The sequence below is a fragment of the Coptis chinensis genome, chromosome 3 (genome assembly GCF_015680905.1).
Source record: "Coptis chinensis isolate HL-2020 chromosome 3, ASM1568090v1, whole genome shotgun sequence".
In the NCBI taxonomy this organism is placed as follows: Eukaryota; Viridiplantae; Streptophyta; class Magnoliopsida; order Ranunculales; family Ranunculaceae; genus Coptis; species Coptis chinensis.
Genome location: NC_141458.1, coordinates 123,517,265 through 123,539,105, shown reverse-complemented (window position 1 = coordinate 123,539,105; position 21,841 = coordinate 123,517,265). Strand labels below are relative to the sequence as shown.

The following is a 21,841-nucleotide window of genomic DNA, read 5'->3' as shown; positions in this document are numbered from 1 at the left end:
GAGTTTAGTTGCTCACTTCGACTTGGAGTTAGAGCAACTTTATGTGAAAACTGCTTTCTTGCATGGGGACTTGGAGGAAGAGATCTATATGAGACAACCTGAAGGGTTTGTCGTTATTGAGAAAGAAGATCATGTATGCAAATTGAATCGGTTACTGTACGGGTTAAAGAAATCGCCCAGGCAATGGTACAAGTGCTTTGACATGTTCATGATGCAACATGAGTACACCCGAAGTAAGTATGATTGTTGTGTTTACTTTCGTAGGCTTCGTGGTAATGACTTCATCTATCTCCTGTTTTATGTGGATGACATGTTTATTGCTTCCAAAAGCATGGTGGAGATAGACAAATTGAAATCTCAACTTAGCTCTGAGTTTGAGATGAAAGACTTAGGTGGAGCCAAGAAGATACTAGGCATGGAGATTGATAGAGATAGGCAGAATCGACGGATAGTTGTATCTCAGAAGAAATACCTTCAGAAAGTACTTTCGCGTTTTGGTATGGAGAATGCAAAGTCGGTTTCTACGCCTTTGGCTGGGCATTTTAGGCTTTCAGCTAAGTTCTCTCCTAGTTCGGTAGAGGAACAAAAGTATATGGCACATGTTCCTTATGCTAATGCAGTGGGCAGTTTGATGTATGTTATGGTGTGCACACGCCCAAACATTTCACAGGCAGTTAGTGTTGTAAACAGGTATATGGTTAATCCTGGAAAGCAGCATTGGGAGGGTAGTGAAATGGGTATTAAGGTACTTGAAAGGTACCTTGGATGTGGGATTAGTTTATGATGGAGGCACTTGTTATGTCAGTGGATATGTGGATTCAGATTATGCAGGTGATTTAGATAGACGACGATCGACTACTGGTTATGTGTTTATGATGCATGGTGCACCGGTTAGTTAGAGGTCTATGCTACAGGCTATCGTTGCTCTATCTACTACTGAGGCAGAGTATATGGCGGCGTGAGAGGCGATGAAAGAGGCATTATGGCTTCGGAGGTCTTACGGATGATATGGGTATTGAGCATAATGGGTGTTGCTTTGCATTGTGATAGTCGAGTGCTATTCATTTGGCGAAAAACCAGGTTCATCATGCTCGGACCAAGTATATTGATGTCCGTTATCACTTTATACGGGATGTCGTTGAGGATGGTGATGTAGCACTTGAGAAAGTGGACACCCATGACAATCATGCTGATATGCTGACTAAGGTTGTCACCGGAGTTAAGTTCCAACACTGTTTGGACTTGCTCCAAATCCTACATGCTTGATAGAGCCCTTTGTGGGCATGGCCCTTAAGGGCGGATGGACTGCGAATGTCTGGTTGGATGTGTTCTTGCTGGATGTGTTCGGCTCGGTTTTATGTGTTAAAACCTCACCGAGGTGGAGAATTGTAGAGAAAAAAGTTGTTTTCTCATTCTAGTGTGAAGAAGCGACCACCCATTTCCATTTACTGGGCAAGGTGTGACCCGCGCTCATGCCTTTGGTGAATTACAGGCTCTTCAGCGCGACTTGCGCTCAACTTTGCCTGATCGAGAGCGCGACCCGCGCTCTACCTTATTTCAGCACGAATTTGCCCTTTTTCGGAAGTTTTCTGAAATAGTATAAATATAGGTTTTTTCTGTAGAAATCTAACTTTTCCAAAACAAAGAAATAGAGAGATTATAAGTGAGCAATTCTTTGTGAGTTGAGTGTTCATTCTTTGTGAGTGAATTGAGAAACTTGTAATCTGTTACTCCGGACATCTAGTAAAGCTTGAAACTCATAGTGTGGACGTAGGCAAATTGCCGAACCACAATATATCTCGTCTTGTGGTTTGTTCTTCTTTTACATTAATTATTTTACTTTAGATACTTGTTATTTGATATTGAGAAGTGTTGGGATTACTTTAGAGGGTGTTGAAGTCTTGTCTAGTAAGAAGGATCGATTCTTGTGTAGGATTGATCTATTGTAGTGGATAACGTTATTTCCGCAGTGTTATATTCACAACATAATAACTTTTCAGCGGAACATGACCAACATAAGAATATGAAATGGCATTAGACTTGAAACTTCTTCCACTGGCTATAACTAGTTTGACAGACCAACCTAGAGACAGACGGTATTACACTAGTTTGAGACTTTGTGTGATAAACTCACAGAATCAGACAATAAGAAGAGAACTCTAAAGCTGGACAGCTATCCCACCCAAAGACCAATCTCATACTCGAGGAGTCGAGGGCCAAACTCAGATAGGCGGCTTGTGTTTCATACTTTCATGATGATATATTCACAAAGATATTGACATCTCAAGTGATTGTATTAGTAATTAGCTGTATCCTAAGAAAAGTGTGTTTGCCACTCCGAAAGAGATAAACACAGGTCTTTATATATATAATACAGTATTACACTACACCAAAAACTGATTTGAAGTATCCTTTGTCAATTCAGATACAAAGCCATGATGATTTGTTGGAAATCATTTTCAACTGATTCCTCTTCAAAAAGGAATTGGGTCCTAGCAGCTGGTTCAAGGACCTAGTCAGTCTCCTTCAAGTTGCCAAAAAAGGATTTGGTCATCACTTGTGAACATTGCATTTTTACTGGACAATACTTTCAATCATCACATCTCTGATAGAATACTTTCAATCATCACATTGTGAGAAGCACCCAGAAAACTGGCAATCAGCAATCAGCAATCAGCAGCACCTTCCATTTTCCTGCTTCAAAGTATCCTAGCCCTTAATCATTTACAAAATTCTACTCACAAAAGTACCATCTCTTATTGCCATAATAATTGACTAGAGAATGTGCAACGACAATGATATTCATGTTACAAGTGTGCCTCCCAGGTTCCTCTCTAAACTGTAAACATAGCCAGAGTTACCCAAGTTCTCTGCCTTCCATCCTCTATTAGTCTTCTCAATGAATTCCTCAAATCTTTTCCTCAGTTCATCTTCATCTTCCTCGTCATATTTTCCATCATATTCATTGTCGTTAACTAGTACCTCTTTAACACTGGAAACTTCTTCTACAATGTCTAGTGATGCTTCAATGCGGATCGAGAAGGAATCTCCATCTTTCATCACATGTTCCTCACTCCCCTTAGTATTCATTGGCATTATTATTACAGAATCACTAGTTTCATTATGGGATGTAGCTGAATTTGACGTCAAAGTGCTAACAAGGAGAATCACAATGATCAAATTGAAAAAACAAAAGACCAAAAGAGTGTTAGAGGAGACTAAACTGATAAGTTCCATTGTGGCATTAATCATGATTTTGTAATGTAAGAGAGGAGAGAAATTCCCAAGGAAGAACTAAGAGAATATGAAAGATCCTCGACAGTCAGACAAGATGCAGAAAGGAAGAATGTGAGTACTAAAGGAAGGTATGAGCCCTTTTAAAGGCTTTTTCCATTGAAAAAAAATGTACTAAGCAAGCTTTTGTCTTTCTTGCAAGAGTTAAAAACAACACAAGGGAAAAGTATTTTGTTTATTGTGATTAGGAAGCCTCGGCCTAGTTTATTAGTTATCCATAGACTCCTCAAAATCCTCAATGAACCACTACAGAGTCCAGACAACTTCTCAGTCGATAAATAGGTTATATGGCTGGCATCAGCTATATCCATAGTTGAATAGTTTACCATCCTTTATACAACTCTAAGAATGGTAACCACACATGTAAGAGGCCCCTCCCGGTTAATATACTTAGAGCATCATCAACGCATTTCCATTTTGTTTTAACCTCAGTTTTGGTAGTTCAAAATTTCTAAAAAGAAGGGAAGAATCAACGTATTTTGGGCAAAATTTGCTTTTTAATTTTGGATGGGAATAGTTGTCCCATGCCAAATTACAAAAGCCCAACAGTTCAAAAGCCCAACGGTACAAAATCGAACTATTTGAAATTTTTTATTAAAAAAAACGAAAAAAAATCTAGACGGTAAAAGTAGTCCCATCCCACTCTTGGACAGGTCAAATTGTCCCGCGAGACATTTCTATTTTGGTTCTAGATTTGAATTTTTTATTAAAAAAACAAACTCTTTGGGCTAAAAGTAGGTCCCACTCTTGGACGGGTCAAGTTGTCCCGTGCACACCATTTCTATATTCTTCACCAATTTGGGTCTAATTTTGACAATTCTTAAAATCAAAACGATCATTTGACAACGGGTTGGTGACGAAAATTGCTATAAAAATTGTCAATTGTCACATTAAAAATGAAATATCACAACGCGTTGATGATGCTCTTAGAATCCAACATCCCTACGACGAAAAGATCATCTTATCCGGTTATCCCAAGTGGTTACAGTTATTTTATACCAAGTGGTTACAGTTAATATATATCTCAACTACCCCGCAACGTGTAGTTTGAATTTGAGAAATGTGACGCTCGGGTCAAATGCAACCATTGGTTTGTTCAAATCGAAGTCATAAGGATGTCCATGACTCCATGGACTGAGTTTGGACCTACTTCTTGGAAAAATTTGCACGTTGGATATGATCACCCAATCCAATATGATTTACGTCTTCTTAACAGGGGAAACCCCTACTATCATTCTAATTTGGATTGGGAAATTAGATCTGAATCTACAATATCATCCTCGAGATGAAGTTTGTTAACCATTTGAACTATGGACTTGGTTTTGACAGGTCTACCAATCTACCATAGGATTGGAATTTGGATGTAATGTGCTCGAGTAGCTTATGGAAAAAGGGTGGCTTGCTTATTTCATCTTACCTGGGAAGTGGGAACTGCAGGTTCAACTCAAGACATATATACTACAAAAGCAAACAACAAGAATCTGTCAATTAATAAGAGGAATGATGCTGGATTTTCTTAAAAGAATGTCATCAGGCTTTGGAGTTTTCTGGCAAGTTGACTCCTATGAAGCAGACCTTATCGACCAAGATATTTTGTTACAGACAGTCAGTCATACAATGATCTAGGTGGAGCCAACTAGTCATAGTCAAAACTGAAGAGTGGAGCCTAGAAATTAGGACTGATAGGAATGTTCACTTATATAGTTACCCAAACGGCCAAACACAACTGAAACATTAACAGCTAAGACCCATCCCAAGATATATAATCAGCAGATTCCTCACTTTGATGATCTGATTCAACTCTAAATGCTTTTCGATGCCCTTTGTACTTTTTTTTTCCTTTTTTAAAAGGCCTGAATTCAGGATGTTTGCATTTTACAGGATATACATTTGAGGATACTACACTGATAAATTTATAAAAGAATATCAGTGTAGCTATACACAATTTTAGAAATGATCAGTTCAGCAGATGAAAGTTCCGTATAAAGGAAAAACTGAAATACTGGTTATCCACCTTAAAGATGAAAGACCGATCTCTTTAGGGCCAAACTATTATAGCTGCCTTGATTTTATGATAATTTCTCCAAACAGATTAGCATCTAAAAAGAGTTAATGATTAGTCAGGCAGTAGAGGAACAACAAGCGAGCTTCCGGGCTCGGAGATTTTCACATAATTAAAATGGATTTACTGATCAAGATACATCACACCAAAACTGATTTCTAGTCCCACACTTCCTCTGTACGTGACTGTCAATACAAAAACAAGAAGCAGGTTCAGAATGGATTCAGTCACATACCCAACAGTTTTTTGTTATGATTTTAACCAAAATCTACTTCAAAAGGAAATTACATCCAAGCTGCTGGTTCAAAGATATATTCTCCTCTCCTCCAAACTGGTATAAAAGGATTTGATAAACATTGCATCCTTGCTATACAATACTTTCTATCATCAGCATCCCTAGTAGGATTGTATGGCAAAGCATCAAGGAAATTAAAGTGCGATCAGAGTCACCTCCCAAGTGTCGATCATCACCCCTTCTTTCTTCATCAGTATCAAATTTCCTAGCGTCATTTAATCATGGCCACAATAGGATGCCAAAAGTATTATCCCTCTTCTTAGTGCAGTGGCAATGTCATTTACATTACTAGTTTACTACTGTGCTTCCTAGGTGCCCATGTAGCTGTTCTCTTTGGGTATAGCCAGAAGTACCTAACTTCTCTGCCTTCCAAGCTCTATTAATTTTCTCAATGAATTCCTCGGCTCTTCTCCTCAGTTCATCTTCGTCTTCCTCGTCCTCATTTTTATTAGCTTCAGCCTGGTTAACTAATTCCTTTTTAGTAACAGGAACCTCAGCTACGATGTCTGATGATGCTTCAATTTGGATAGAGAATGAAGCTTCATCTTCTTCAATATGTTCCTTCTCAGTCTCCTTGGGACTTAATGCAACACGAACACCACTTTCATTATGAGATGGAGATGAACTACACTTTGAATGGCTAACAAAGAGAATGAGTATGATCAAATTACAAAAAGAGAAGACCAAGATGGAATTGGATGAAACTAGACTGATAAACTCCACTGTGGCATGAAACATAGTGTTGGGATTGAAGAGAGAAAAGAAAATCCAAAGGAATAACAAAGAGGACTGTTAAAAGTCAGACCAGACTGAAGATAAAATGAGAGTACTGTGTGGCAGAAAAGTAAGGTATAAGCCCTTTTAAAGGCCTTTGTTGTTGAAGAAAAGTGTACCATGGAAGCCAAGTAGTTGTAGCACTTGTATGGTGGAAGCTTTTGGGAATTGACGTCGTATCTACTTTTGTTTATTGTGATTAGGAAGTTTCTTATACCTATAATAATAGTATTAGTTATGGTTGTCATCCATAGGCCCTCAATGACCACTCTAAGGCCCAGGGAACTTCTCAGTAGATAATTCAGATTGACTGACTGGCAATGTCATCAGCTAAATACATAATTGGTTCCTATTACAACTTCAATAACGGTACCCCTTCTCGCACAATATACTGAACAGGATTCAACATTTCAACTACTGCTACGACAATAAGTTGTTTGGAGTTAATATTTTGGTTTCAACCAGCCCACAATCTGTAAAGAGAATTCTAGAAATTCAACCCGACTAAATGCAGTTTACTTAATCATATCCAACATCACAAGGACGTCAACGGATGGACTGGACGTACTTCTTACTACGTTTAGCCTGTCGCCTATGATCACTCAGTCCAATATGTTTTACGTTTTCCCATTAGGGAGGAAGTGGGGAACCAATTCTACCTATTTCATCGTTGCAATGAAGTTTGTCAACCATCTGAGCTATGGATTAGAGCCTTATATAGTTTATATATTTTTTTGGGAAGTTTGGCTCATTGTGACAAGGTCGGCTTGCTTATTTTTATCTAACCTGGGAACTGCGGGATCAACTGACGACAGGATCCCCAAGTTTGTGATCCAAGTGGTCTCGTATACTTGTACAAGCTACAATAACAATAACTACATTCTGACAGATAATAAGAGAAAAGAATGCTGAATTCTTAGAAAAACGTTAACAATCATGGAGCAATTTGCTCAGTTAACAACTTATGCAGTAGACTTTATAGACCAAGATTAATGGTTACAGACACTGATCTAGGTGGATCCAATTTGTTTAGTCAAGTGTGGAGCCTAGAGATTAAGACTTGATAGGAATCTGCACTTTATGGGCGAAATGAACCTATATTATATTAAGACCCATCCCAACTATAAAATTGGGCACTAAAATAATCAAAAAGATATTATTATTAGTATACAATTATTATTAATAAAAGTAACAGCTAATTTTGTATTCTACATTCAATAGACATTATGGTTTTGACACATTCAATAAAATATTTTTGTGACCATATCCCTAAATGTTCCCCTAAATAACTCTTTTTCCAATCCATTTCAAAAGAAATTATATCCTATGTGGCAGAATCGCCGTCCAATGGTGGAAACTACCCTGGTGTGGGCCAGCTAAAGGGGCCACCTGTGTGGCTGGGATCAACTCCTCCACACGGCCCATCTCTTCCCAAATAGGAGACTTGAGCCTAGCCGGTAGCCGCCTAGGCCCAAGATGGGTACAACCAATGTTTCCATCCACTGCACTCTCCAATCCCCAGTTAGATCTAAAAGGGTCATTATGCAAAAATGAGAAAACGATGAATGACCTGAACAGGAGCTACAATGAAATATGACACAATAAAGGAACTCCCTTCCTACAAATTGCAGCAGAAGATCCCTAATAATGGGTGTAGATGCCTAGCCTCAGATGACAGACTAGTTCCAAGCATCAGGGCTACTGGTAAAAATGGAAAGACACACTGACAAACATCAACACAGAGAACCCAAGCAAGATAGCAGGTAAACCATACACTTATGCCCCATTAACTTTATGAGTCGGCCTATTTTTCCCTTTAATTTCATTTGTATGTGTTGCAGTAGAAGTCTGATCAAACATGGTGCCACTGCACCCACTGCCCTCAGTCAAAGATCTAGGTCTCAAATTATTTCCACCAATCATCCTCTTTCAGCTCTTGGTGAAAGATAGTCATGGAAACTCAACAGAGATGAAGGCCTGGGCCTTTCATGGAATCTAAACTACCACAGCCTAGTGTGACACACATAAAGACCAGGTGATAATCATTACTGGTAACTGAACCTAATTGATAAGTTACGCATCTATGATCTGTTGTTTTTCATACAAACTTTGAAAAAAGTGCGAAGAATTACTAAACAGAGGGTCCAGGAACAAGACAGGAGATTAAGATCGCTAGCACAACTTGGTTAAGTTATATACATACACCCTGATAATCATGTTGAGAATATAACTGTACCCTACTTTACTATGCTTTTTCTAGAATAGGCACAAAATTAAACAGTAAAGGAGCCACGGGCAATACCAAATATCTAAAAGCATAAAATAATTACCAAGTTGTCCTGATGACAATTCATCGGAAAGACATATATTCAATCCTTTGCTATGCTAAATGATCATCACACTTGATCGTGATAACAAAGCAATGGATTCATGATCTCATCCTCCAAAGTATGTAATTAGGCAGGTTTCTCATACGAATTCTGGTCTCTGAATTCTGAAATGGCACTACGGATCATTTCACCAACATTTGGTAGGACAAAGAGGTGAGTGTTGTCCAGCACATGTAATATGAACCTCTGGGAAGCTGGCAATGACGAATTATAGTTGATAATAAATTGTGTCATAGGTATGTCACTGCAAGAAACAACCACAAACAAACCTATTCACTCCAAGACAACATAAAGGGACACAAAGCACCCTTATAGGTGTTATTGGTAGATAAGGGAATCCTTTGCATCTGCCTACTAGTGAGAATTATCTTAAACTACCTCTTACAGGTGTTGGCAATTATCAGAATATCAGATTGAGCAGGGTCAGCATTTGTGACAAAATGGTCAGGACAACTATGGCACAAAGAAACTTATAACTGCCGAATTGCCAAGTACATAGAAACTGGCAACTGCCTAGTACTGTAGTACAGTGAAGCCGATATCATTTTGCAGTGTATACAAACTAAAACCTACAATAATTGCATAATGCCCTTCAAAGGGTCTGCATGAAAGAACCACATGCAAAGCTCACTCCAAGATGGGACAAAGGGATTTATCGGACAATGTACAGGTATAGGTGGTATTGGTTTATGAGTGCAGTGAAACAATCTGATATTTCGCAGTATACAAATTAAATTCTAGAATAATTGCAAAATACACTCCCAAGAGCCGAGCTTTTTAGGCACATTACCATGAGATAAGTAGTCCTTTGGTGGCATTGACCATTATGTACCAGTGATCACAAAGTCAAAGCCTCTGAACTGCACCAAAATAAAACATCTTCTTAGTCTTCTGAAATGCTCTAATCTGAGTTTTCTATCTTCCACATAGCATGACTCACTAGTCTGGTTTTGACATGCACACATGGAAAATCTAAATTAACACTATTTGGTCCCGTCCCACATATGAATTTTAGTAATTCACTCAAAATAGGAAACTACTTACCACCAGAATATAAAATTCTGTTGAAGTAAACCCTCACCAATTTAGTCTCTCCTATTTCTTGATAATCAAAAAAAGAAGAAGAAAACATTCACTTCCATATTTAAGGAGCAGATTTTGATCGTCAAACAACCATATACCATACAAGAGACACAGTAATAATATGTCAGTCACATCTTTCTTCCATTGCTTTCTTTTCATTTGTTACTGCTATTTCCTTTTTCAGTTCTGAATAAATACACACACACATATATACATCAAACAAATCTCACAAACAAAATACACGACTGCCATTGCAAAATACAACGATTTATCAGTATTGAAGAGCCATCCAAGTTTCTCAACCAATTTGATCTCCATTACTCTTAAATTTCATATGAAAACTCAAAATTCTAACTTATCTTAGTAATTGACCATAATAACTATTTCAATCATAGTTTCACCAACACAAACCCATTTTTTTCCTTTCCCTGACAGGCAAAGTAAAGTAACTCATATACACAATGGAACTTTGGTTCTCCACCTCTATGGTAACCAGGAGTATATTTTAGTAGATACAACACCATCATATGGAAAAATAAAAGTGTGACCCATAAGTCAGTACTGTGACGAAGCGGCTGTTGCTCACCCAACACGATCTGGAGTGGTGACAGATAAGAACCCATCTTAAAAACCAATCCTCAGTTAGGAACCAATCTTCCCATAAAGTACAAACCTATCGAAACATATAAAAATACCATCTGATTATCATTTGTTGCTCCAACAAGATAAGTTATACTCCTCACTGTTATTTACTCAATTTACGATTACGGCACCCACAAAGCATTGTAGCAGAAGTGGTCCACACGCAACCCCTAATGGGTACTGCTTATGTGCATACTTTAAAAAAAAAAAAAAAAATCAAAAACAAAACAAAACAATAGAATGCAAAACTATTAAAAGACGTTATGTGCAAAAATATTTTGCAAAACAAGTACCAGGAGTTCTTTGCCGAGATGCACATACTAAGACAAGCTTGATCTTTTAAATGAACTAGAAGAAATACGAGACTCTTCAATGGATCTGGTGAGGTGTGATATAGCATAATGTGAAGCGCTGGAGGCAGTGTAATAGGATGTGACAGAGAGCTGAACAAACTTGGGAAATGCATAACCTCCAAACGTTGCGCTAGCAGCAGCAAATAAAAGGAATGAAGGAAGTCCAACAACAAAAGAAACCCATTTAGGCCCCTTTACGTGCTTCTGAACAAACGATAGTCCTGAGTTTAAGCCATGAACAGAACTTAGCACTGCACCCGCTCCCGACCCAACCACAGACGTTACGTCATGTAAAACGGAAGTTATAGTCCATTCTCCAATTTCCTGTTTCGAGATTCAAACCAAGTAAAAAGCACATAAGGTTTCTCTACTAAACTTCATCAGATAGGATCTATCTGCAATTAAAGTATGAAGGAGAAATTTCATACGGAATCCCTGTCTAAGAGTGAAAGACAACGAGGGCAACGAGAGGAACCAAGGCCAGGGTTGATGGTCGGATCGTGGTGGAGATAACCAGATCTCAGTTTCTTCTCATACACCTTTCTAGTTCCCATTGACAACTTTATTAGATACTCTTTGTCTGACAACAGCTATGGCTTTAAGATTACTGCAATACACCACTAGAAGATGATTGGTAGAAATTTACTGAATTTATATCTCTCAAAAAATAAACATGGGGAGAACAATAAGAAATCGCCACCTCAGGAATCACGTCTCCAAAACAGCATAAGATTCTTGGCTACTACGGATGAAAAGCATACTAACCTACAAGATCTTCACTTTCAGAACCTAGATGTAAGTTCATATTAATCACTTTGCCTCGTGGGTCTGAGAAAGAATATTTAAATTTTTACTCATGTGGGTATGCATGTGTCATGGATCGAAAAATCTAAGGGGTCTGGAAATCCCATTTCTCTTGGCCATAAATAAGCTCCACAAGATATCGTTGACCCAATTTGCATAGTAGCCTGGTCTAGCAGTCTTTCAGACTTTGTAACAAAAGCAAACCGTTTATATACACAAAATGAGCTACAAACTAGGAGTAATAACAAACAAACAACCCTCTAGAATTACGAAAAACATTGATTCAACAAATCTAGGGTTTGATTTGTTAAATCCGAAACACAGGTAAACATTATATTATTAAACAGAGACATAATTTTCTTCATCAAGTAAAGAGAGAAACGTACCAGTTGGGAAGAGATGGCTTGGAACACAAGAATACTAACTTTTGTGACTTCGATTTACAAAAACAAGTCGAGGTCTTTGTAATAAATCATTTTCGGTTACTTACACCCAAAGGCGTGGTTGAATATGGGCCGGGTTTCGGGCTTTGAATATGGACCGGGCGCTGCCATTGAAGAAACACAAGAGCAACAGATAAGACGATGATGAAAGCTGATCAGCCAGAGCATAAAAACGGTAATTAGTACTACTTAACTGGGCTTTGGTGGTTGAACGGTTGATTAATCATGTTCCAATTCTGAAATTTGTTTTTTCCAATAAAAATGGAGTCTTTAGAGTCTGATTGGTGTGACGAGTGGGATGAAAACTTCTTGGAACAAGCTACTCGTGTTGCGGAACAAGCATTTATCTCTTCTTCTTCTTCTCCTATTCATTCTCCTCCGCGACACCTCTCTCAAAAATCCTCCCATCTCCTCCCCCACCGTCAAAATAACGAATCTTTATTATGCTCCCGCAAAAACTATAACAATCCTCCCGCGGACTATTCTCCTCCCCGAGAGCTTCTTCCCCACCACGAAATCGACTCGTTAAAGAAAGAGCTCCGTCGTGTCTCTGAACAGCTATCGAACTTGGAAAAGGAGTGTGTGTACTTAAAGAAGGACAGAGACAATAAAGAGGAGCAGCTTAGATTACGTAATGTGGAACATATGGCTGTTTTTGAAGACCGCCTTCAGTTTCAAAATGCAAGCACCTCATTCCCCATGGCTGGAATTGAAGCTATGGGTAACCACAGAACCTCGTCTTCCAGACCAATTTTGGAAAGGGTTTCCAATACTGGCATAAACGGCATTGAATGTATAGAGGTCCCTTCTTCATGCCATCAACCGCGGGGAGGCTATGGTCCTAAGTGGAAAAATGTGCAGGCTGATGGAGTAGATGTAACAACTGATCTCAGGCGCCGTGCTCTGATAAATAGTGGTTCAACTGAGCGCTCTTTTCAGAAATCAGTTCTCCCTGAAGCAACCACACAGCCAAAGCATACTAAAGCAGTTGGTGTCCAAACAGAGACGGATGATGGTTCTGGTCTTTTAATTAGAAAGAATGACTTCGATTCCCAGCACGATTTGTTTAACAAACTTCAGGCTATCTGGGGATTGCCAAGCCGCGAAAAAGCAGGAAAAAGTCTAGTATCCAAGCTGTTTGTGATGTGTGCTGCAGATATATATGCCCTTTTCAGGTGCATGGGCATGAGTATGCCAGTCGGTGCAACTTCAGACTCTTTGGCAGATTTATGTTTCTCAGATGCAGCATTAAATGATAAACTGCAACATGTTCATTCTGCCGAAGCTGCTAAAGTGGCTCGTCTTTACATCATTTTAACAAAGATAAACAATGAGATGATGAAGTTTGAAGTTTTGATTGATGCATTGCTTGATCTCTGTACTCTTGACAATGTTGTTTTTGTTTATAGATCTTTGCGTATAATGTGCATTGTCTTACAACAGGTTCTAGGCTGGGATACAAGATCTTATCGAAGGGACAATGTCGTGATTGAAGGCATGTGTGAGAACAAGATCGCGGAGATCTGGAAATCACAGAAGGTGCACACTGGGGACCAGTTTGCAGTGACAAGGAGTGAGGCATCTTATCTAGGGGATGTTACTTCTGGTACGAGATCAGTTGACTTTGATATTCTTTCTAATAAGGACTATGGATATCCCGGCAATGTGGCATTTGTTTCTGCTCTAGATTGGTTTTCCCTCTTTGAGATGATTCATCAGATTGCTATAGGGAATAAAGTAGAATGCATACAAGTAGAGGCACTATCTGTCATGAATATAATAGTTATGAGAAGCAACCCTTGTTCAGAAAGAGAAACATTTGGCTCGAGGTTGCTGTTTGAGAGTCTGTCTAAGCTGTTGTGCAAAAGTGCCAGTTTGCATGTGCAGAAGCAAGCAGTGCGCCTTCTATATCTCCTTTTGAACTGTCCAAAAATTTTGGTTTCATTCTGTTCTGCATGTAAAGATGATCCGAGTTCAGAAGCTACTGATGATGCCACCACAGATGGCTTGACATTTCAAGTATTTAGCAATATACTGGAGGGCTTGGCAGAATGTGTAAAATGCAGAGGACGTGGTACACAGGAGCTGAAACTTCGGACCCTTGCGATAGTGGTGCTCGCTTTTGTTGCCTCCTCTGGAAAATTAGGTTTTGAAGTTTTCTTGAATCCAAAGATGTCTAATGGGGCCAACTTTCTGGAGTTGATTTTGCAAGCATTGGCTTCAGAATTGGATGCTGAGGCAGTGGAGTCAGCCAAATCAGCAGAAACGTGCAGAGAAAGGAATTTGCTGGTACGAGAAGCACTGATTCTTTTGAATAGACTGGCATCAAGTCCTACCTGCTCGAGTGCTATCATACATGCACTTACAAGTAGCAGAGACATGATTAGCTTAACTGTTGATGTTGTAAGCAGGACGTCCAGGAAAGGCAGGGCCTGGTGGAAATCTGATAGTACTAAGAAGAGAAAGGCTGAGGATGAGATTGTAGAGTTAGCTAGAGTGTTTCGATCAAGAGTTTTTGCCTCCTTGGGAAATCCCTAATCCTAATATAATTATTAAAAACTCAGCCTACGCCTTTCTTCCGGCAGATTTAGCCAAGAAGGAGATGATCATCAACTTTGGAAGTGTAATGTGCAATTCACGCCAGATGTAATCAATAGTTTGATTGTTTTCTCGTTCAAATTTTTGTGCAATATGATTCATCTTAATTGTCTAAATCCTTGCCAGGTAAATTTGTCATTAATTTTTGCAATTGTTATTGTGTTTAATCAGCATAGTTTAGTATCATGGGTGCATATGAAACAGTTAAGTTCTTCATTTTTGAGTGTAATATATACTACTAAAGACTATAATGCAGACCAACGGGGTGTGATCACCAGAAACTTGAAAACTGATTCCGTGCTCTGCTCTTCATTTTCAGTTGTTTAATAGTTGTGCTGTTAGTCCATTCCATGTCTGAGCCATATTACTCTGTACCTTGGGATGCTAGATGACACAGGTGCATCAGTATTGAGACTATCTAGGTGATGGAAATCGAAAGTGATGGTATGGAATTAGCAGTAGGCTATGAAATGGTCTTCAAATACACTTTTTCTAATTTTACATGTTTACATATTGCAGTGGAATCTCTAGACCGCGCTGCGTTATTCCTAATTTTTTTTTTTTTTTTTTTTAATTTAATTATCTATTAATTAATTTATTTATTCGAATAAGAAAATAAAGGGTTAAGGATGCCCGAACCAATGTTACTAATCAATTCTCAGATGCATTTGTCCATTCCTGTCCTGGTAAAATAATAGCTTCAAGCTTACAGTTAAGAGTTGGGATGGAATACAAAATATGCTAATCAGCATTTGCACACACTTTAGATAGGTAATCAGCTACTTCGTTGCCTTCCCTAAAGGTGTGCACAACCTCGCTGGCTTATTTTGTTACCAAAGAAGTTGCTTATATATTAGATTTTGATCTGCCTGGCAAGTTTAGTTGTGTAAGGCCGGAACTGTTATGTTGTGGCTGGTTATTAGGAGGCTATAAGCAGAATATGCCACTATGCAGTCCCTGTTTTCCAAACTATAACATAACGACTATTGAGTTCCATGCAGCTAGCATTTCCGCCGTTCTAATAACTATTCTCTTGGTGCTGGTCTCCTTATCAAGCAACAGAGCAAACACCAATACTACAAACAGTCAAAATCCAATTTCTTAAGTTATCCAGGGGATGAAATTTCTTTGAATTCCCACAAGCAGAAGAGGCACAAAGAACAAATACGTGAGTGTGTTTACAGTGAACAAATACGCTTGTTACTGTATGTTCAAGCTGAAGAAATTCGCTCGTGTAAATTTGTGATTAGTTTTTCATAATTGAAATAAGCTAGAAAAAAGTTAAATCGACAGTAAACCAAGCCTTCAAAATCGACAACATAAAAGGACAAGTCGCCAGTCTTTATGTTTCCTCAAATGCGCACCCTTTGTTCTAGGCATTTTAATAGGACTGCCACTCCAAACTCTGTTCAATCTGCATATATAGTTGCATTTGCAAACTCATTAGAACAAATTTTCCATGCTCCTCAATTTTAAGGAAAAGAATAGATTGAGATAAAATGATTTAATCTAACTTACGCAGGAAAGGCAAATGAACCTGCGCTGTCATTTGATGCGCTGGATTCATGTGATATTGGTTGATAATCTTCATTCTCGTCATATTGATAATCTTCATTTCCATCATACTCATACTCTTCATTTTCGTCATATGGTTCTTCTGTAATTCCTTGGGCAGAGGACTCTGGATCAAAGTAGATGCTCTCTTCTTCTTCTTCTTCACCCTAGAAAAGACACCATAATAAAGTTCCTTAATCTGTTTGTTATAATATTCTGTTTGAACTAATTAAATTGTGATTGATCTCACTATTGCCTAACGAAGACCGTAGTTTATAGGCATACAAGAAAATAAAGCCAAACCTTTCCATAGTAAGATTCCCTCTTACTTGTTGCTTCAAGATCAATTCCATCTTCTTTGAAGTTGTCTACGTTCTCTTCATATCGAAGCTGTTTGAACAAATAATAATTCTATTACTCAATTGCACCAAAAATAAGATGCTAGTGTAACTTATGGGAATGAGTAAGCACTAACCTTCCGCCTTGTCCGTGTGCTTGTGCATTCGAGGGAATCAGATGATATTTGCGACTTCCTATCTTTGACAACGTAAAAGGAACCATTACCTTTGAAACAGAAGCTAATGTAGCCCTCACTGGTCATAGAAGATCGATGGGAGCCTGACTTATTTTGAGCTGGTTCACTGTCTACAGAAGGAGTTGTTTGATGCTTTTTCGACATTGTTTGAGGGCTTCTCATCATTCATTCACTTGTGAGTATGTAAAAGCATTGTTATAAACGAGTTTTTGAATTTGAAAAGAGGAACATAAAATGAGTTACAAGTTTAATTTCATTTGGTCAGTTTCGTTTTTCAAAAATGGCAAGTAAAAAGGAGGTTAAATAGGAGAAATAGTTGGGAAGAAAAGTATTTAAATTGAGAAACTAAGCATGGGCCTGTCAACAAGGCCCAAAGTAGGATCTAGAATTTTAACAAGATGTAACTAGCTAGGGTCTAGGGACGTTTCAAAAAATTGAGGAATCCAGAAGACAGCTTCAACTTCCATTAGAGGTGTTGTTAGTTGTTCCGATGGTGTTGGGGTATATCCTAATCAGCTGTTTTTTGCTAGCGTGTTCAAACGTTGTAGGGTATTCTTTTGATATCATTCTCAAGGTAGTGTAAGGCAAATGTGGATGTGGGTGCTTCGGAAATGGCTAAGATATGTGTAGCACAACTGCACAAGGGGACTACGCCATGCATAAAAGGTTGTAATATGTTGTAATTGAGTACTATACCTATGCTCTTGGAGTCTTGGACACTGTGACATTGATTCTAAATCCAACTACAAAAAGACCGCTTTTTTTTGCTATTTCAACATGGTGATTTAATTTGGCACAACCCCCCCCCCCCCCGGCCAAAATATTACAAATTTGTCATCAAAGCCCAAGCCCAACAACCAATTTAACCGATCTTGCCATAACGAAATCCTCGCGTCGTTTGAATGTACACTCAAACGGTCTCGCCATGTCGTTTCAATATACACTCAAGCAGTCTTCGCATGTCGTTTGAGATAAAACTTTGGGTTTTTAGCTAGACAATATAATGGGGTCGTTTGGACAGTCTCCAGGACGACAATGCGGGGTCATTTGGGGACTCTCTTGGGCAACATGATTGGGTCGTTTGGACCTCATAACAAATAAGTTTGTTTGTTTGCGAAAAATTCGGTTTGTTTGTCAGGATTTAGTTTGTTTGTTTGTGTTGGTGTTGCAAAAAAATTTGAGTCCGAGACAGAATGAACAAACAAACTATCGATTTCACTTAAATTGAGCAACATCAATCCTCAAAAATTGAGCAACAAACAAACCATCGGTTGCAACACCAATCCTCAAAAATTGAACAACACCAATTCGGTTTCACTTAAATTGAGCATAACCAATCCTCAAAAATTGAGCAACACCAATTCAGTTTGTTCTCGGGTTTGTTTGTCATGAGGTTTCACTTGTTGTGTTCCACGAGTATTTGGTTTGTTTGTCATAAGGTTCTGAGTATGAACATGACAGAAAACTCAAAAAAAAATATATATATATATTTTTTAGGGTTCAGTCTTGCAAGAGAGATGAAACCGGTTAAAACGGTTTGAAAAAATAGTAACCGGTATGCGTTGAGGGGGTGTATTGGGCTATTTCTGTTGGATTTAGTTGTTGGGCTTGGGCCAAAGCTGCCCGCAATTTCATGAGTGCCCAATAGAGTACCCTTTCAACATATACGCCGAATCAATTAAAGACTCAGAAAAGGCCATTGCAATTTATTCGAAATTCAGCAAAGCCTATAATTGTCTTGGTTGGGCATACTGTCGCGAAAAACTCTGGAACTCGACCCAAAATACGCCTTTTTGAAGCATAACACTTGGGTTGCAGAGCAAGCCTTCATAAGTGCAGAACACTATCAGAATGGAGGGGTACAATAAGAGTGGCCATGTATGTTAGATTATATTTTATATAAGATGCATTTGGTGCATCATACATATACTCTATACTCTTTCGTAGACTAATTTAGAAATATTCTAGGATCCAGAATATTTCGAAGTTACACGAATGTGTATTGACATCTTTTCTCTTTTGCGGCCAAGGGACGAGGTACGCCTAGTATGGCACAAATTGGAGGGAGATTTTTCAGCTTGGGAAAATATATTTGTGAATATTTGTTTGCTACTCTTTTGCTAGAAGCATGTTTTATCATCAATTGTTCAAACATAATCTACTACAATACTAGTGTCAGAAACTCAGAGTTGTTCAAAAAGATCAGAGTTGAAAGAAAATCTATTGCAATTCTACAGTATTACTACAATAGTACAAGCTAGTTTCAAAGCGGGTGCTACGTAAATATTTATTGAAAGAAATCAGCTAGAGTTGTATAAAAATGATCAACTGCTCTGAAGCATCAACTCATCAACCTTGGGTGATCAAAATTCCTAGACATGGTGAAAAAATAGTTTATATATATATGACAATTGACAAACAAGGCCTCACTACCTTAATAAGATCCGGTCAAGGAAACAAAAATGCAATGACAATTTACATTACAAGGGTTGCACCTAACTGCCTACGTAGCTGTTGTTCTCTATGAACATAGGGAGAGAATGTAGCTAACTTCTCTGCCTTCCATGCTCTATTAATCTTCTCAATAAATTCTTCTACTCTTCTTCTGAATTCATCTTCACCTTCCTCATCGTCAATATTATCATTGCTATCCTCGTTAATTGGTTTCCCGTCGTCATTAGAAACACTTGGTACGTTTGATGATTCTTCAATGTCGATTGGCAACAATGTTATTTCATCTGTTTCTATCTGTTCATTCTCAATTCTCTTGGGAATCAATATGTCGTTACCACCGCATTCAATATTGGAATGAAATGAATTAGACTTTGAACTGCAAACAAAGAGAATGCCTACGATCAAATTGCAAAAACAGAACACCAAGTGAGAGTTTGAGGAAACTAGAGTGATCAACTCAATTGCTAAAGTGAAAATGGCTTTGGAGTTGGATTTTTGGAATCAGAGAGAAGAACAAAGAGAAGTTTTACTATGTCAATGTGACAGAAAGCCTTAATCCCTTTTAAAGGATTTTAAGAATGAACAAAGTGTTACCAAAGAAGCTCTTTTCCTGTTATAATAAAGTTTGGGGAGTGACTAGTGAGGAAATAAAGTAGTTGATAGTGTAATGTGAAAGGCTGAAAGCTTAAGGGTTGACGTAGTATTTACTTTTGCTTACGAGTCTTTGTTTAGGGGTAACGAGTATTAACAGTGGAAAATAAAGAACCTGTTTCATCTGCAGCAGGACAAAATCTGCTGATTACGAAATGCTAAAATTTGCAAGAAGTAATGATCACATAGGTTACCTGGAAAGGATTTCAGACATGTTATTTCAAACAGCTGAAAAAAAAATTTTAACTCCGTGTTATGACTAGTATGACAAAAGGGAGAACAAAAACCAATTTTAACTGGCAAGTACTCTGTATCACGATCATCATTAGCAGTAATCATCTGGTGAAACAAAAGAAATATTAACTATGATTAAATCATGCAAAGACAGATATTTTAAAACAATTCATTAAACGGTTTAGGATATCAAGAACGTGGAAAGAGTTTGGGGCAGATATACATGAAAGCAGCTAAAACAAAAGAGTTGTGGGAGACAAAGTTTCAAATAAATCAACCAAATTTAGGAGAAAAGTTGCAAGAGTCCTATCAGAGGAACATGTCACACAATTTTTAAGCTTACAACAGCTGAAGAACGATTGAAGTGTGATCAACAGCTGAAGAACAGTTGTAGTGTGATTAATCTGTGCAATATAGCCTTGCCAGTTGAGATGCAATCTGTGCAACACCATGAGTACAACAAAAACTGAAACAATACATACATTGAAAAAGCATGTTTGTACAATGGTGTAGGAAACAGTTCAATAAATAATGAAGTGTCCAAATTAATAACAGAATTTCCTCGTGCCACAATTTGAAGAATTGGATTTTCATGAAAAAAGAAAATTCCTTTTTCCAATTATTGTAAATCTCGATTATAAGAAAAATAAAACTCTCACGAAGTAGGAAAATCAGTTGCCAAGTAAAATTTATCCACACCCTTTCGCTGTGAATTCTTCCGGAGAAAAAAACACAATGTGAAGTGCTTCGCAAGCACTCCTTACTAACATGAAACTTTTCTACTGCCAAGTGAGAAGTAAATAATAGAAAATTAAAGTAATGATTTTATCTTAAAAATAAAAGAACCATCCAAAACCACCGAGGTATAACAAGAATTAAACAATAATAACCAGAAAAGAAAGCCGCTCAACAAGATACGAAGCATTTTCACAGAAATAACCCTCAAAATAACGGTGTGTACTGTGTAGGAATGCAGTACAATAAAAAATGTGTCATTGAATGAGAAAGTTTCATCAAGCCAGAATTCATAGAATTGAATGAGAAAGTTTCCTTGAGCCACAATTTGTAGAATTGAACTTTCATAACAAACAAAATTTATTTTTCACATTTTCTCATGCGCAGAGGAAACAAATCATTTTGAAAACCAGAACTCAGTTCCGCAACAACTTTGACAAGTTTAGAAATGTAGACACGATATTGTATTTTCATAGGATGAACTCAATGGTGACGAGAGCATCTTCACCAAACGATACCTTTTTCATTATCAATACCTTATAGAAATATATAATGCCATATCTACAGTTGTAGACCTCTAACTTTCTCAGGTGTGTCTTGACACGAGGATGCATGTACACATAAAGCATGTCATTAAGTTTTAAAGGAAGTGCATTCAAGATTTCAAGTGCATAAGAGACACCTTTGCAACCGTAAGTTTTTTAAGACAAATCGTTATTGACAGTTTGACAACTATTTGTGTGTGTGTTTTACTGTCGGCTGCAGATTGCTCAATACATGGAGCCTTAAAAAATTGGCAATACCACCAAGGAGCAAGCATATTAAATCATGTAACAAATCAGCATCTTTATACAGATCGTGTGTGTGTGTCTGCAATAGTCCAGAAAATTTGTGGAGAACAATTGCGGGGCAGCACTCTGAAAAGAAAGATGATGCCCTG

At 38.0% G+C, this 21,841-nt stretch overlaps 6 protein-coding genes across 15 annotated transcripts; 1 reads left to right on the top strand and 5 right to left on the bottom strand.

The window, feature by feature from the left end:
- Positions 1-2,343: 2,343 nt before the first annotated feature.
- Positions 2,344-3,400, bottom strand: LOC147514087 (uncharacterized). Its single transcript, XM_086597504.1, has one exon. The coding sequence runs from the start codon at positions 3,250-3,252 to the stop codon at positions 2,803-2,805; it is 450 nt and encodes a 149-aa protein (XP_086453630.1). The 5' UTR covers positions 3,253-3,400; the 3' UTR covers positions 2,344-2,802.
- Positions 3,401-8,715: 5,315 nt separating this feature from the next.
- Positions 8,716-12,222, bottom strand: LOC147514086 (general transcription and DNA repair factor IIH subunit TFB5-like). Of its 4 annotated transcripts, none has more exons than XM_086597500.1 (3): positions 12,084-12,222; positions 9,606-9,675; positions 8,716-9,059 (listed from the first exon to the last, which is right to left on the bottom strand). In XM_086597500.1, exons 2-3 carry the CDS (start codon positions 9,638-9,640, stop codon positions 8,882-8,884), a joined length of 213 nt encoding a protein of 70 aa, XP_086453626.1. In that variant the 5' UTR covers positions 9,641-9,675; positions 12,084-12,222; the 3' UTR covers positions 8,716-8,881. The 4 variants fall into 4 exon arrangements, with proteins under 4 accessions (XP_086453626.1, XP_086453628.1, XP_086453627.1 ...); XM_086597502.1 differs by having other exon boundaries at positions 9,606-9,670; positions 12,084-12,129; XM_086597501.1 differs by lacking the exon at positions 12,084-12,222 and adding an exon at positions 10,834-10,972.
- On the bottom strand, positions 9,270-12,223 carry LOC147514085 (uncharacterized). 6 transcript variants are annotated; one of them, XR_015215894.1, is made up of 5 exons: positions 12,084-12,223; positions 11,322-11,500; positions 10,834-11,217; positions 9,860-9,916; positions 9,270-9,675 (listed from the first exon to the last, which is right to left on the bottom strand). XR_015215894.1 is itself a non-coding variant. In XM_086597495.1 (4 exons), the coding sequence occupies exons 2-3, from the start codon at positions 11,445-11,447 to the stop codon at positions 10,861-10,863; spliced, it is 483 nt and encodes a 160-aa protein (XP_086453621.1). In that variant the 5' UTR covers positions 11,448-11,500; positions 12,084-12,223; the 3' UTR covers positions 9,270-9,675; positions 10,834-10,860. The 6 variants fall into 6 exon arrangements, 5 of the variants coding, with proteins under 5 accessions (XP_086453621.1, XP_086453622.1, XP_086453625.1 ...); XM_086597495.1 differs by lacking the exon at positions 9,860-9,916; XM_086597496.1 differs by lacking the exon at positions 9,860-9,916 and having other exon boundaries at positions 9,270-9,670.
- A 178-nt stretch (positions 12,224-12,401) lies between these two features.
- Positions 12,402-14,869, top strand: SUV2 (protein dimerization). The gene has a single exon (XM_086597494.1). It carries the CDS (start codon positions 12,402-12,404, stop codon positions 14,676-14,678), a length of 2,277 nt encoding a protein of 758 aa, XP_086453620.1. The 3' UTR covers positions 14,679-14,869.
- A 986-nt stretch (positions 14,870-15,855) lies between these two features.
- On the bottom strand, positions 15,856-17,424 carry LOC147514083 (protein BREAKING OF ASYMMETRY IN THE STOMATAL LINEAGE-like). Of its 2 annotated transcripts, none has more exons than XM_086599591.1 (4): positions 16,768-17,424; positions 16,596-16,682; positions 16,257-16,459; positions 15,856-16,152 (listed from the first exon to the last, which is right to left on the bottom strand). In XM_086599591.1, exons 1-4 carry the CDS (start codon positions 16,990-16,992, stop codon positions 16,044-16,046), a joined length of 624 nt encoding a protein of 207 aa, XP_086455717.1. In that variant the 5' UTR covers positions 16,993-17,424; the 3' UTR covers positions 15,856-16,043. The 2 variants fall into 2 exon arrangements, with proteins under 2 accessions (XP_086455717.1, XP_086455718.1); XM_086599592.1 differs by having other exon boundaries at positions 16,276-16,459.
- Positions 17,425-19,113: 1,689 nt separating this feature from the next.
- Positions 19,114-19,776, bottom strand: LOC147514082 (uncharacterized; the record flags this gene model as incomplete). Its single annotated transcript, XM_086598990.1, has 1 exon — positions 19,114-19,776. A coding segment is annotated over one exon (474 nt), but the record flags the coding sequence as incomplete, so codon positions are not given.
- Positions 19,777-21,841: the final 2,065 nt, after the last annotated feature.

Coding starts and splice junctions, on each gene's coding strand:
- SUV2 (XM_086597494.1), top strand. CDS start 12,402: ATGGAGTCTTTAGAGTCTGATTGGTGTGACGAGTGGGATGAAAACTTC.
- LOC147514087 (XM_086597504.1), bottom strand. CDS start 3,252: ATGATTAATGCCACAATGGAACTTATCAGTTTAGTCTCCTCTAACACT.
- LOC147514083 (XM_086599591.1), bottom strand. CDS start 16,992: ATGATGAGAAGCCCTCAAACAATGTCGAAAAAGCATCAAACAACTCCT. Junction 16,460..16,595: donor GGGAATCTTACTATGGAAAG/GTTTGGCTTTAT, acceptor TGTCTTTTCTAG/GGTGAAGAAGAAGAAGAAGA. Junction 16,153..16,256: donor GGTTCATTTGCCTTTCCTGC/GTAAGTTAGATT, acceptor CTATATATGCAG/ATTGAACAGAGTTTGGAGTG.
- LOC147514086 (XM_086597500.1), bottom strand. CDS start 9,640: ATGGTCAATGCCACCAAAGGACTACTTATCTCATG. Junction 9,060..9,605: donor AAAGGACTACTTATCTCATG/GTAATGTGCCTA, acceptor TGTTTCTTGCAG/TGACATACCTATGACACAAT.
- LOC147514085 (XM_086597495.1), bottom strand. CDS start 11,447: ATGGGAACTAGAAAGGTGTATGAGAAGAAACTGAGATCTGGTTATCTC. Junction 11,218..11,321: donor CACTCTTAGACAGGGATTCC/GTATGAAATTTC, acceptor ATCTCGAAACAG/GAAATTGGAGAATGGACTAT.